Source organism: Cervus elaphus, chromosome 12 (assembly GCF_910594005.1).
Source record: "Cervus elaphus chromosome 12, mCerEla1.1, whole genome shotgun sequence".
In the NCBI taxonomy this organism is placed as follows: domain Eukaryota; kingdom Metazoa; phylum Chordata; class Mammalia; order Artiodactyla; family Cervidae; genus Cervus; species Cervus elaphus.
In genome coordinates, this window is record NC_057826.1 from 93,142,701 (window position 1) to 93,158,229 (window position 15,529).

Genomic DNA, 15,529 nt, shown 5'->3' on the forward strand with positions numbered 1-15,529 from the left:
TCCCAGGCTTGGCTAATTTCTTCTTACACATGGCCAATCACAAGTCAGCAGTATACTTAAAGAGGACCCTCTGAAGCTCTGTCGAGTTCTCTCTCTGTGTATCTCTCTCTTCTTCAGTACTCTGTCCTGCAAGTCTAGCCGTCATGCCTCCCTGGGCCCTGCGCTGTCTACTCAGTTGAGAGAATCCACAGGTTTTGTCTGGATTTCCTGTCCCTGTATGAAGACCTGGAAGCTCTCTCAAGGCAGTGAGCTGGGACAGTTGTAGGGCTCACCTCATTAGTTCCTCAGTTCTCAGTACCACTATACTTTTCCCCCTGATGTTTGGTATCTTGGAAACCATTGTTTCATATATTTAGCTTGTCTCTTTTTTTGGTTGTGTCGGGTGTTAACATAATTCTGGTCCCCGTTTACTTTATCATGGGCAGAAGCAGAAGTTCAGGTATTTTTTTTAATCCTAATTTTTGTCTTATTTTTCACTTTCAGGAGGCTACCCACAAAGCCAGTGTTTTATTGAGTGGCAAAATTAAGGTAGAAAATGGTCAGATTTATCAAAATCCAGTCACCTGGCTCAAGGATCTTCTAGGAGGTGACAGTTATGTGACCTGGAATTACGCTTGGAGTAAGGTGGGTCATTCCTAAATTAGTCTTTAACTTCATATTCGGTTGGAGATAACATCATATTTTTTGATGATAAAACTATTTCCTTTATTAAAAAGGACACTGACAATTCTCCAGACTAGTTCTGTGCCCGTGCGTCCCTGTTGCAGCACGCCGTGAGCTCTGCCACAGTCCCCGTTTGCCAGAACTCCCCCAGAAGGGTCGCACACTGACAGAGCCTCTCCTTCCTCGTTCCTTACCTCGTCTCAGAAAACTGAATGCCCCGATCTTCCTCTCATTCCTGCCACCCCACCCCCACAGTGATATCAGGTCCTTGTGACTCCACGTAGAGTATGCAGGACCACTGATATATGGATAATTTAGTTAATAATGTGTTACTAGTATTTTGATACGATAGAGCAGAATCTTTCCCCAAAGGTGAAAGTTATGATCAGGGAGCCTGAGACCCACATGTTTGAGCAGTCTTACCCATGAATTGCTAGCCTCCCAGAAGGAAAAATTTCTGAATTTTTATTCAGACTTCCCAGACTTAGTAGTCTCCCCCTTCAGCTCTGTCTTCTGATTTATAAGCCCAGTTTAATGACTTATATGAAGAGTATTGGTGACTAACACCCTTGAGGTCGGATGATCAGCCACCTCCAGATGTCCATGGCACCATTTCAGGGAACCGTGTTGCAACGTTTTACCCAGGAAACCGTGAGTCATCAGACAGTCCCCATCACTGCTGATAGACTTGCAGATACCTTCAGCCCCCACTGGTCATTGTAGTGAGCCTCAGTGCGCCCGCAGCCGGGGGAGCTTTCCTCTCCCCTTCTTGTCCAGCTCAGCTCTGCACACCCTCGTTGCTGGCTTCCGTCTCAGTTTTTGTCCCTAACCTATGAACTCTGGCCTCCTGGACCTCTGTTGCAGGTGTTTCCAGAACAGTTTTCAGTTCCTTCACTTACATGAGCACATTTTAAATTTTCTCTACTTTATAGTCTCTCTGTCTTCCTCTTTTCCTGTCGTTTTTTTTCTTCTGACCACTGGAGTCACCTGCTTTCAATTTAACCTGCTTAATCCTTTCCATAGTTTCATAAATTATATTTGCATGTTAGTAATTAACATTTTACGCATGGAAATCCCTTTTGATCACAAAGCTTCTTAAAGCTATGATAGATGACACTGTTTTGCTGAAACTGAATCTGTGCTCATAGAGCGAACGTGACCCTAGTTGCTGTAGCGGAGGTTCTTTGGAGTTTGACGTGCCTGTGCCTAGCGATGACTCAGTCTTCCCGCTCTTTATCTCTGTTGGAGTTACCGCCAAGTTTCTGGTTTTGCATATCTGGCTGTGATATCATTTGGCCCTCACTCTGTACTCACGTGCCTCATTTACATATCACATTGCCTCTGGTCTTCTCTCATTAGCCATGTCAATTAGAGTCATGCTGTTTCAGATCTGTGTGATGGTGAAGCCAAATACAAATGTGGGCGCTAGAATTAGGGCAGTTCTTGGATGTGAGGTATTCATATGGATTATCTAACCAAGCTTAGTTTTTAAATTATCCCAGAAATGGAAATAGTTTCAAAGATTACTATAGGGCACTCATGTACTTCTCGTAAATAACATAGGCTGAGAAATTGAGTTTGTTTACAATTTTTTTTAACGCCTCCTTTGATATTTACCACAGTAACCTTTACCTCTTCTTGTCTTGGGGTAACTCCTGAATTCACTGTCACTTCTTGATGAGAACAGGTTTTTGCTGTCTTGGTAAATGTGAACATTTTCACTGACTAGGTGGTGTGGGGATGTAGAGCCAGGTTGTCAGGCGAGAAATGCCAGAAAACTAGGTCTCGTCCTGCATCTGCATCCATGTCGACAGAACGGCGGAGCCACGAGCCCCAGCAGTGACTCAGATCTGCCCAGGCAGCCAGGCTGATGAGCAGCTTTGCCGAGGGAGTGCTCATGCGTACCCCACCAGGCGCCGCGCGCTCCTCCCGCTGGTGCCGTCTCCTGAAGGGACCTAGTGCCGGTTCAGTCTCAGGCCCATTCATCCTTATCGCTGTCCATTAAATCACTCCTGCCTTGTGGAAAGTAGGTTTTTAACTCAATGGACTTTCTTAAAGCTGTGTTCTCTGAATGCGTGAATTATCCCTAGTGATATGTCTGGGGCTTACTCAGGACTCCTAAGTCTACTAAGGTAAAATTTTACCCGCCACTAACTGATTAAAAATATACTTTAAATTTTGAGATATAGGTGAAAACATACTGAGCCTACATGTTGATGAGGGCACAGCGTGTGTTGGATATCATCAGGGCAATAATGTGAACGAGACCCAGTCTTTCTTCTTTTTATATACTTGCAGATAAACTTTATTTTTGAGGTATAGTCAGTTTCAGCAGTACAGCATAGTGACTCACTGTTTTTATAGGTTATACTTAATTTAAGTGTATTGTGAAATATCTGCTCTATTCCCTGTGCTGCAGAATGTACCCTCAGAGCTTGTTTATTTCACATGTGGTCTCCTGTGCCTTAGTCTCCTACCCCTATCTTGCCCCTCCGTTCTTCCCTCTCCCCGCTGGCTGCCCCTAGTCTGTTCTCTTTATCTATGTCTGTTTCTATTTCGTTATATTCATTTATTTTATTTTTTGATTCCCCATGTAAGTAGTAAGAGTATTTGTCTTTTTCTGTGTTTTTGTTATTTCACATACCATAAACCCTCCAGGTCCATCCATGTTGTTGCAAATGGCAAGATTTCATTCTTTTTATGGCTGAGTAGTACATTTACACCAATCTTCTTTATTCATTTCTTGATGGACACTTAAAGTGGAAGTGAACGTCACCCAGTCATGTCCGACTATTTACAACCCCATGAACTATACAGTCCATGGATTCTCGAGGCCAGAATACTGGAGTGGGTAGCCTATCCCTTCTCCAGCAGATCTTCCCAACCCAGGAACCAAATCAGGGTCTCCTGCATTGCAGGTGGATTCTTTACCAACTGATCTACCAGGGAAGCCCCGATGAGCACTTAGGTTGTTTCTATATATTGGCAACTGTAAACAATGCTTCTTTGATCATTGAAGTGCACGTTCACGTTTTTTGAATTAGTGTTTTTGTTTTTGGATGTATACCCAGGAGCAGAATTGCTGGATCATATGGTAGTTTTAAGTTTTTGAGAAACCTCCGTACTATTTTCCATTGTGCTTACACCAGTTTTCTTTTCTTTCTTTTTTTTTTTTTTTTCTTTTTTATTTTTCTTTCCATTTATTTTTATTAGTTGGAGGCTAATTACTTTACAATATTGTAGTGGTTTTTGCCATACCTTGACATGAATCAGCTGTGGATTTACATGTATTCCCCATCCTGATCCCCCCTCCCACCTCCCTCCCCACCCTATCCCTCTGGGTCTTCCCAGTGCACCAGCCCTGAGCACTTGTCTCATGCATCCATCCTGGGCTGGTGATCTGTTTCACCCTTGATAATATACATGTTTCAATGCTGTTCTCTCGAAACATCCCACCCTCGCCTTCTCCCACAGAGTCCAAAAGTCTGTTCTGTACATCTGTGTCTCTTTTTCTGTTTGCATATAGGGTTATCGTTAACCATCTTTCTAAATTCCATATGTTTGCGTGAGTATACTGTATTGGTCTTTATCTTTCTGGCTTACTTCACTCTGTATAATGGCTTACACCAGTTTTCGTTCCCACCAACAGTGTAGAAAAGTTCCCCTTTCTCCACAGCCTTGGCAACATTTGTTATTTGTGTTCTTTTTGATGATGCCCATTCTGACAGGTGTGAGGTGATACCTCATTGTGGCTTTGATTTGCATTTTTCTTATGGTTAGCAGTGTTGAGCATCTTTTCATGTGACTGTTGGCCATCTGTATGTCTTTTTTTGGGAAATTTTCTTTTTTTTTTTTTTTTTGGGAAATTTTCTATTCAGGTCTTCTGCCCATTTTTTGACCAAGGTGTTTTTTGATACCGAGTTGTATGAGCTGTTTATACATTTTGTATATTAACCCCTTATGGGCATATCATTTGCAAGTATTTTCTCCTCTTCAGTAAGTTTTCATTTTGTCAGTGGTTTCCTTTGCTGTATAAAAGCTTTTAAGTTTAATTAGGCACCATTTATTTATTTTTTGTTTCATCTGCCTTAGGAAACAGATCCAAAACAGTGTTGCTCTAATTTATGTCAAAGAATGTTCTGCCTGTGTTTTCTTCTGGGAATTTTATGATTTCCATAAAATTTCCATAAAAATCATAAAATTTAGGTCTATAATTCATTTAGAGTGTACTTTTTGTATATGGTGTGAGAAATGTTCTCATTTCATTTTTTTTACATGTTGCTGTCCAGTTTTCCCAGCACCACGTAGTAAAGAGGCTGTCTTTTCATCCTTGTGTGTTCTTGTCTCCTCTGTCATAGACTAACTGACTGTAGTGCATGGTGTACTTCTGGGCGCTTTATTCTGTTCTGTTGGTGTGTGAGTCTGTTTCTGTGCCTGTTCAAGACTGTTGTGATTACAGCAGCTTTGTAGTACCGTCTGAAGTCAGAGAGTATGATTCCCTGAGCTCTATTCTTTCTCAAGACTGTTGTAGCTATTCAGGGTTTTTTGTGTTCCCATACAAATTTTAAAACTATTTATTCTAGTTCAGTGCCATTGGTATTTTGATAGGGATTGCATTGAATCTGTAGACTGCCTTGGCTAGTGTGGTATTTTAACAATATTAATTCTTCCAGCCCAAGAACACAGTATATCTTTCCATTTATTTGTGTCATTTTCTGTGTCTTTTCAATCAATGTTTTACAGTTTCTCAAGTACAGGACTCTTGCCTCCTTAGGTAGATTTATTCCTAGGTATTTTATTCTTTTTGATGCAGTGGTAAACAGGATTATTTCCTTAGCTCTTTCTGATAGTTCACTATTAACATACAGAAATATAACAGGTTTCTATATATTAATTTTGTATCCAGAAATTTTTCTGAATTCACTGATGAGCTCTGGTAGTTTTCTGGTGGTGTCTTTAGTGTTTTCTATATATAGTATCATGTCTTCTGCAAATAGTGACAGTTTTACTTATATCTTTACAATTGGGAGGCCCTTTATTTCTTTTTCTTGTCTGATTATTGTGGCTAGAAATTCCAATACTATGTGAATAAAAGTGGCAAGAATGGTCATCCTTGTCTTGTTTGTGATCTTAGAGGGAATGCTTTCAGCTTTTCACTGTGACTATAATATTAAGTATGGGTTTGTCATATATGGCCTTTGTTATGTTGAGGCATATTCTCTGTTTGCCCTCTTTCTGGAGTATTTTTTTTTTAATCATAAACAGATACTAAATTTTGTCAAAAGCTTTGTCTTATCTATTGAGATGACTATGATTTTTATTCTTCAGTTTGTTAATGTGGTGTATCACACTGATCAATTTGCAGACATTGAAAAATCCTTGCAACTCTAGGATAAATCCCACTTGATCATGATTTATGATCCTCTTAATATGTTATTGGATTCTATTTGCTAATGTTTTGTTCAGGATCTATGTATCTGTGTCAATCAGTGGTACTAGCCTGTAATTTATGGGACTTTTTTTGTGATATCCTGTCTGGTTTTGGTATCAGGATAATGCTGGCCTTCTAGAATGAGTTCGAAAGTGTTTCTCCCTCTGCAGTTTTTTGGAATAGTTGGAGAAGGATAGGTGTTCACTGTTCTCTAAATGTTTGGTAGGATTCACCTGTGAAGTTCTCTGGTTCTGTACTTCTGTTTGTTGGGAGTTTGTCTGTCTGTTGTTTTAATACTGACATGTTTGGCTGTGCCGAGACTGAGATCCTGCACCGGATCGCAGGATCTCTGCCCTGTAGCTGCTGCATGTGGGGTCTTCAGTTGTGGCCTGTGAATTCTTAGTTGTGGCATGTGGGATCTAGTTCCCAAGCTAGCGATATTAACACAGGCCCCCTGCGTTGGGAGCCTGAAGCTTTGACCACTGGACCACCAGGGAAATACTTGTTGGGAGTTTTGTGGGGTTTTTTAAAATGTTTCTTTATTTATTTTCCCGTGTCGGGTCTTAATTGTGGCACACAGCGCCTTACTCGTGGTGTGTGGGATCTAGTTCCCCGAGCTGGGATCACGCCCGGGCCCCCTGCACTGGGAGCGTGGAGTCCTAGCCACTGGACGACCGGGAAAGTGCCCCTGTTGGGAATTTTAAATTACTGATTCTATCTCATCACTGGTAATTGGTCTATTCAGATTTTCTATTTATTCCCAGTTCAGTTTGGGGAGATTGTACGTTTGTAAGACTTTGTCCATTTCTTCTAGACTATACATTTTATTGGCATGTAGTTGTTTGTAGGAGTCTCTTAAGAATCTTGGTATTTCTGTGGTGTTGGTGATAACTTCTCTTTCATTTCTAATTCGACTGACTTGGGCCCTCGCCCTGGTTTTCTTTATGAGTCTGACTAAAGGTTTATCAATTTTGCTTATCTTTTCAAAGAACCGGGTTTTAGTTGATCTTTTCTGTTTTTTTTTTTCTTTTAGTCTCTATTTATTTCTGCTCTAATCTCTTTGATAGGTTCTTTTGTTCTTCCTTCTCTAGTTCCTTTAGGTGTAAGGCTAGGTTGTTTGAGTTTTTTCTTTTTCCTGAGGTAAGCTTGTATCACTATAAACTTCCCTCTTAGAAATGCTTTTGCTGTATCCCATAGATTTTGGATCATTGTGATTTTATTTTCTCTTGTCTCTAGGTATTTTTTATTTCTTCTTTCATTTCTTCAGTTAACCATTGGTTGGTTAGTAGCATGTTGTTTAGCTTCCACGTGATTGTGTGTTTTGCAGTTCTTTTTTTTTTTTTTTTTTAGTAGTTGATTTCTAGTCACTTAATATTGTGGTTAGAAAAGATGCGTGATATGATTTCATGTGCACTTTGAAGGTATATTGTTCTTTTTTCGGATAAATGGTCAAAATCCATTGTTTTCAACTGTTTATTATTTGGAGAAATGACAGATGGCAGTTAGTGGCCTCACCGCTTCTTCTTCCATTGCAAGTAAGGAGGGTTTAGCATGCTGAGTAGGCCAGGTCTGTTCCATTAACATATGAGGCTTTGTTTGATCATAGGACTGAGCTATAAGTCTGCCTAACCATTCTATATTCCTTAGGCCGCCCATGCTTCCTTCAGTAACAAGCATTTATTGAGCACTGAGGGTGTGCTTGACAGTATGCCAAAGGTATATTTCTCATAAGTATTATCCCTTTTACTCCCCACAACTTAAAAATCTGGAGGTACTCAAAGAATTTAAGAATCCTGATTAAGATCTGGGACTTGAAAGCTTTCTCCCTATATTGTCAGGCACTGTGTGAAGTGCTAGAAAATAAAACTTAGTATGATACAAATCTTTAGTGAAAGCAGACACATTAATACATAATTTCATTTAAGTGGGTTTAGTGCTTGACAGAAATATAAGTGCAGAGGTTATGGGGTCCTGTAGGAAGGTCATTACTTGAGCATCTCTGGGTGAGCATCCTGGAGGAAGGGGTGTTCAAGTCAAGACTTGCTGGGTTAACCATAGTGAACCTAGCTTCTGGGATTACGTTATCAGACTGCTTTAGAACTCAGTCTGGAGAAAGCAAAGACTCTTGGACTCAAACATTTCGGGCAGGTGTTTGCCAGTCTGCCTCAGTCCAGCCCATTTTTGTGTATGTATTTCTAAGCTCTGAACTTTGGGGCTGATAAACAATAGCTAAGTTCACAAGCAAACCAAGGTGGGCGGGGGGGGGGGGTGTGGGGCAGGAAGTGGGGGGACTTTGATGTTTAGACCTGAAATGCTGTTAATCTAGTCAGTTGCATGTCTGATTTCTTGAAAAGTACCATTTTACTTTTATGGCTTAATTTTATTAATGCAACACTTAAGTTTTTAAGTTGTAAAGTAGCAGGTACTGAATTAATATTTGTTGAGTAAGTGCATGTATGAGAGAATTAATGATATACATCTGAGATCAACAATTTTCCCCATAAAGAGCCAGATAATAAATATTTCAGGCTTTGTGAGCATATGATCTCTGTCAAAACTACTTGATCCTTTTGTAGCATAAAAATAGCCATAGATGTTAAGTAAATGAATGGTATCACTGTGTTCTAGTAAAACTTGAGTTACAGAAAAGATGGCAGCCCACATTTGGCTGTGGGTTATAGTTTGCCAATAAATAATCTACAACAATCAGTACTGTACTGGAGTTACAGTTTGCGAGAGATAGGTGCATTTGCTGCTTGTGATTTTGTATGATTTTGAAATTCTGTGCTTACTTATGTGCAGATAACATACCAGGGGAAGGAACTTTTAAAGTATGTTTCTGAGGAGTTACCCGTGCCTCCAGATCCTCAACAACATCAACCTTGCCTTCCAGGTATGTGCAGACCAAAACCTATTTCTTAGTTGTGGAAAAACACACCCTAATCCACTGATAAGACATTTCACTTGTCTTTTTTTTTTTTTTTTCATTCAGGTTAAATTTACCTAACGTTCAGATAACCATTTTAAAGTGAACAGTTCAGTGGCATTTAGTTTATTTATTCATTCTTTGATTGGTATTTGGGGTTCCACTTTCTGGCTATTGGACATAATGTTACTATTAACAGGTATATACATATATTTGTATGTACCTGTCTTCAGTTCTTTTGGATATATACCAAGGAGTAAATTGCTATATTACTAATATATATTATATATTTACTTTTTTGAGAAACAGCCATATGTTTCCCACAACAACTGAATCATTTACATTCCTACCAGCAGTGTACAAAGGTTCCAGTTTTCCCACATTCCCACCAAAAATTATTTTCTGCTTATACACAGCACTCCATTTAAACTCCATTTAACTTAATTTCTAGAAGAATAACCCTTTCCTCACAGCTCCTTTCTCTGTGAATCTATGATGTGCTTATTTTAGGTAGATTTTTTTGGTTGGAATAAATTTATTTCACCTGTGTGTAAACAAGGTATTTAATAGTCATAGCATTTTTTTAAAATGCATATTAAATCAGATAAGTTTGACTACACCCCAGGTAGAACAAAGTGCAGGGAAAGAAATGGACATATCAGCAATAAAATTTGTTTTTAAATCTGTACATTACCCACAAGGCCCAAACAACGGAAGCAAAGGCTTGGGTGTCCCTAAAGTAGTGCCTTTTGAAAGAAATCTATAATAGGTCAGTTAAAACCCATCTCACAGTAGCAGCAGTTCATTTTAACAATAGTATGGCAGAGAATACATATGAAAAATTCATCACAAGACAGCCAAGTCTTCAATAATGCGACTTCATGTAAAAACTCAAGCTGTAAATAAATATTGGTAAGGTAGATTTTTTTTAAGTGTCATAAAAGGGAAATAGCCTCCCAAGTAGTGCTGGTGGTAAAAGACCTGGCTGCCACTGCAGGAGACGTAAGAATCGCCGGCTCCATCCCTGAGTTGGCAAGGTCCCCTGGAGGAGGAAATGGTAACCTACTCAGACATTCTCGCCTGGGAGATCCCATGGACAGAGAAGCCTGGCGGGCTATGGTCCATAAGATCACAAAGAGTTGGACATGACTGCAGTAACTTAGCACAAAAGGGAAAATGATATTTTCCCCTTCTTTGCAGGCATCATTTGGTTAGTTTCCCATATTTTCTAAAAATAAACACTAGATACTAGAATAAAGCTTTGCTTACTAGTGTAAACTGATACACTTCATTTGATGGAATAAACCTTCAGAAAACTGAAGAGAATGTAGTCTTCAGTCAGCAGTTGATTGCAGAGTTGTGGGAAAGGACAGCACACATTTCTGAAAAGTGGACATAACTAATGCTGTGTTACCCTCCTCTACTGCAGCGTTCCCTCTTTTTCCCCCAGCGTCCCTGTCTTAGACCAGTTGGGGACAATATATGAGGAAAAGAGGTACAGAAGAGAAATGATAATTCTGTAATAACCAGAGACAAAAATCAGACAGGATTACTGTCATCAGGCCCCTAACCAGGGGCTTCCCAGGGTTACTCGTTCCCTTACAACAAATCCAATAATTCAACACTTTCCTAACTTTACACAGAGCCCTTTGTCTCAAAAACTGGCTTCAGAATAAGATGCATTTTCTCCAGTTTTCTAGGGATAGCCTCAAAAATGTTTCTCATCATTTCGGGGAAACTCATAAAATAAAACAGTTGTGAAGAAGTTAAAGGGTTTAAGGAACTGGAAGGAGTTGTGATTCATGGCCTTTGGTTCCTCACCCTGACTGCAGTTCTGCCTAATCTTGGAGATGAGCCTGGAACCCAGAGTTTTTAGAAGTGATTCTTAGGCAGCCAGCCTGACTGCTGACTCTGAATGACTAGTAGTATCTGGTTTCTTATGCAGGTAATAATTTGGAAATTCTTTATATTCGGCCCTTCACTTTGATTCCAAAGCATACCTGCCCCAGGGCTTGCGTACACACATTTGCTGTCCCTTCCCCTCTCCCTTTTTCTGTCTCTCTCTGTCACTCACACACACACACTTCTTGAAGGAAGATCAAGCAAACCTTTCTCCTAGTTTTATCCTTAAGAGTCAAAGCAGAAATACAGGTTCTTCCTCATATTAGAAAGGTTGTCTGCTCCTCAGATTTTCTAGTTCCAGGCACGTAGTTCCAACCCCAGCCATACATCTCTTTTCTCAGAGGGCTCATAGATCACCTGCTAAGTAAGCATGAAATTTGAAAAATGGATTCTTCTTCTGTTGCCGGCAGTATAAACAGTTTCTTGTTACTAATTTCTCTCCAGAAATCCTGAATTTTCTTTCCTTTAGAAATTTCAGATGTTAGTACTAATTTGAGAACTGTGGAGGCACCAGTATGCCAACTAGCATCTTGCTACCTTGATCTGGACCTAGGAATCTATAAAACAGGTCTGTAGGCTACTGTTGAAGTTTTATTTAAACATTGCTTGATTTAGGATTCTTTAGCACCTGGTTTTGTGGTACCTAAAAGAAATCAAAAGACCTGGCAAGTCAGAAAAATGTAAAGTCTCTAACCTTATTACAAGCAAGGTTGCTGTCTTATTTCTCCAGAGATATACAGATGACCATTAGGAACATGAAAAGATACTCATCATTGCTTATTGTTAGAGAAATGCAAATCAAAACTACAATGAGGTACCACCTCATTGTTAGAGGTGGCCATCATTAAAAGGTTTACAAATAAATCTTGGGGAGAGTGTGGAGAAAAGGGAACCCTCCTACACTGTTGGTGGAAATGTAAATTGGTGCAGCCACTATGGAAAACAGTGTGGAGGTTCCTTTAAAAATCAAAAGTAGAGCTGCTACATGACCCAGCAACCCTACTCCAAGGCATACATCTGGACAAAACTATAGTGCAAAAAGATACAGAACCCCTATGTTCTCAGCAGCACTGTGTACAATAGCCAAGACATGGGAGCAACCTCCGTGTCTCCTGGCAGCCGAATGGATGCAGGAGATGCAGTGGGGGACTTCCCTGGTGGTCCAGTGGCTGAGAATCCGTCCTGCAATGCATGCGGTGTGGATTTGATCCCTGGCTGGGGAACTAAGATCCCACATGGCGCAGGGCACCTAAACCCTCATGCCGCAACTAAGACCTGATGCAGTTAAATAAATACATTGTTTTTTTAATAAAGAAGGAATGGTATATATATGCACAATGAAATACTACTCAGCCATAAAAAATAATGAAACAATGCCATTTGCAGCAACATGAATGGACCTAGAGATTATCATACTAACTGAAATAAGTTAAACAGAGAAAGACATATACCACATGATACCACTTGTATGTAGAATCTAAAATATGACACAGATGAACTTATTTATGAAACAGAAACAGACTAACAGACATAGGAAGCAAACCTACGATTACCAAAGGGGAAAGGGGTGGTGGGAGAGGGGTAAATGAGGCGTTTGGGATTAGCAGATATGAACTACTGAACGTAGATAAACAATGAGGTCCTACTATATAGCGCAGAGAACTATAGTTGGTGTCTTATAATAAACCATAATGAGAAACATATAATGTGTAACTGAATCACTTTGCTGTACATTAGAAACTAATACATTATAAATCAGTTTACTGCAAAAAAAAAAAAGAAGTGATGGCCCTTCACATTTTCTCATCCAGAAATTTAAGAGAACTATTTCTCTTTACCCCTCATCCAGTTTACTTCTGTTAATACATATCATTTTGGATTCATGGTATCAAGAAAATCCTGAGTCATGAAGATAAGAGATAATATGACTTTCAGTAAGTCAGAGATAATGGAAGAGCTTTTAATTTTTTTTGAGTTCTACACGAAAACTAGTTAACTTGGCAACACAAGGCAACGTTGTGTTGATAGACTACAGGGTGTTAAAATGTGGTACATTAACACATCTGAGGGTGTATGTTAAGCCTAATGAAAGATTTTAAACATACCAAAGCTAACCTTTAAAAGTGAGATTCTGTTGATGAAATGTTGATTGAATCCCTGAAGTATTTATCTCTAAATCCTTTTAAAGCTTTAAAATGGAGTGAGTCTGTGGTGCATTTTCCCTTAAAATTTCACAGCTTCCTTCCAAGCCTCTCTCTCCACTGTGTACTTGGCTGTAGTTCCCTTTTGTGTTATTGAGGGACTCTTCATTGATATTTCAGTATATATTGGAATAGGGAAAAATGAACATTCCCAAAGCTTCTACATCATTTGTGAATACTGTGTGTAAACATATTGATATACTTTTCATAAAGTTCTCTAAAAAAATTATGTTAATATAAATCACATTTCATCATTTACCTGGAAAGTCAATTTTATATGTTTATGTCCCCTGTCACCATAGTACCAAGACACTCAAAACACCTGAAGCTGAGTGTATTTATCTAAGCAAAACAAAACAAAAAGGTGTCTCCTGAGGTCTTTTCTTTTCCCAAGCTATCATTTAATGCACACTGATTATATAATTTATAATTTTTTTTCATGAGGATCTAACATCACTTGTTCATTCAGAAATAAAACACAATTTTTCTGTTGTAAAAAGTAGACTGTTTTGTTTTGAAAAGTCTGACGTATGTGTAATCTGTTGTAAATGCATGACTTTAAAGAAAGAATTTTATTCATTTTAGTGCCGTTATTGTGCTTCATTTCTCTGTAAAAGAGTATGTAATAGAAGACAAACACTCACAGGTGCTTCTGTTTTATGTGGTTAAACTTAAACACCCAAGGAAGACGGGTGCCTGATAACAGAGCAGCGGGTGTTTACTTCAGCTCCTATTTAAACTCTTAATTCTTTTTCACTATTTTAACAGGTCATTTTTTTTCACCCTGGTAGTTTACATCTACTGATAGAGGAAGAAAGAGAAGAAAACAAATGATCTGTTGAGCACTTGCCATGTGCCGTCCCCCTGCCAGATTATTTTACATACATTAGGGCAGTTAGGAGCTTCTTTTCAGTGTGTGACCTCCAGGGTTCACATCTGTACGACAGATACACAGAAAACCCGAACACCTTCCATGTACTATCAAGTCCCTCAAACCCAGTTCAGCTTAAGGAATTGCCTGTTAATTTCAGTTTTCCCCTGAACAATGAAGGCCTAAATAGTTTTAAATTTCTAAATATTATGATCAAGTCTGTTTCTTGATTCCAGTCCAGTTTTCACAGATGGCTTTTGATCTTATCAGTGTAGTGAAAGTCGCTCAGTCATGTCCGACTCTTTGCGACCCCATGGACTGTACAGCCCATGGAATTCTCCAGGCCAGAATACTGGAGTGGGTAGCTGGTCCCTCTTCCAGGATGTTGTCCCAACCCAGGTCTCCCGCATTGCAAGAGGATTCTTTACCAGCTGAGCCACCAGGGAAGCCCTTCAGTGTAAATATATGCCAAATTATTAATTTAGTTTTAGATATCCAATCATATAATACTCTATCACCATATGTATCCTTTAGGATCCTTCTTTTATCAGAAGGCATTGAACTTTGCATTTAAATAGCCATAATAGAATTTTTCCCCATCATAACTAGAGCAGATGTATTTTTACAGTCTATTAAAATTATTTTGCAGTCTGTTAAAATTATTCTTAATCATTTGCCTTTGATTGGATTATATTTCTGATTCCGAATGAGAATGTATACATAAGTATATTCATTTTCATTTTTAACTAGAGTAAGTGATGTTTTATTCCATAATCTTAATGAAGTGTAGAATGCCTCATTTGTAAGCACAAGTTCTGAAAGTCTCAGTTCAATAATTTTAAAGTTAGAAGTGAAGTTTTAATACATCAACTGGTCTTGTACCTGTTTTACAGATAATGAAACTTGAGAGCAAGAGAAGTAAAATGGGTTAGGGGTGTGTCAGAAGTGAACTATCAGTTAAAATAATGAATCTGATTATTTTTTGGTTTTGACATATCAAGAGAATTAAAAAAAAAAAACAGGAAAAAGAACAGTAAAAGTTAAAATTATTTTTAAACTAACTAGTTTGTCATTTTTGAAGTGCCCATTTCAGCAACCAGATAACATGAATGGTTACATGAGCCCATTCCTTTGTCTATAGTGAATCTAGCAATTCAGTTTAAGCAGACTTGTGCAGAGTAGCTAATATGGAGTGGTACTACTTGAAGGAGATTTATTTCTCGCTACCCTGTCCATGAGCAGCATGTCTCCTTAGCTGTGCCTTTCCTGTTGGAGATTAGGGTCAAGATAAGCCAAAGACCCAATTAAATGGCTTTCTTCCTGGCTGTACTGGGCGGCTAAATGTGCTATTGTTCAGAAATTTTATTTACTGGTCTCAGAGGGCACTGACTTTGTGTAGGGAATCTACCTGAACTAAAAGTGAAAATTAGAGGGAGAAGGGCTCCGACCTGCCAGTGGGGTGGTTCGGTAGTTTTCACAGTGCCGATGGAATAAACTTTTTGTCACAGAGCTACAAATAGATGTCCTTGGTTATT

The 15,529-nt window shown here is 39.0% G+C and overlaps 1 protein-coding gene across 1 annotated transcript in view; it reads left to right on the forward strand.

Annotated features, from left to right (window-relative positions):
* Positions 1-15,529, forward strand: part of ANKRD31 (ankyrin repeat domain 31) — a 125,552-nt gene that overhangs the window by 104,560 nt on the left and 5,463 nt on the right. The window contains exons 24-25 of the mRNA XM_043920584.1: positions 484-624; positions 8,897-8,987. Of these exons, the coding sequence (XP_043776519.1) occupies positions 484-624; positions 8,897-8,987 (232 nt within the window). The remainder of the gene's footprint in view (positions 1-483; positions 625-8,896; positions 8,988-15,529) is intronic.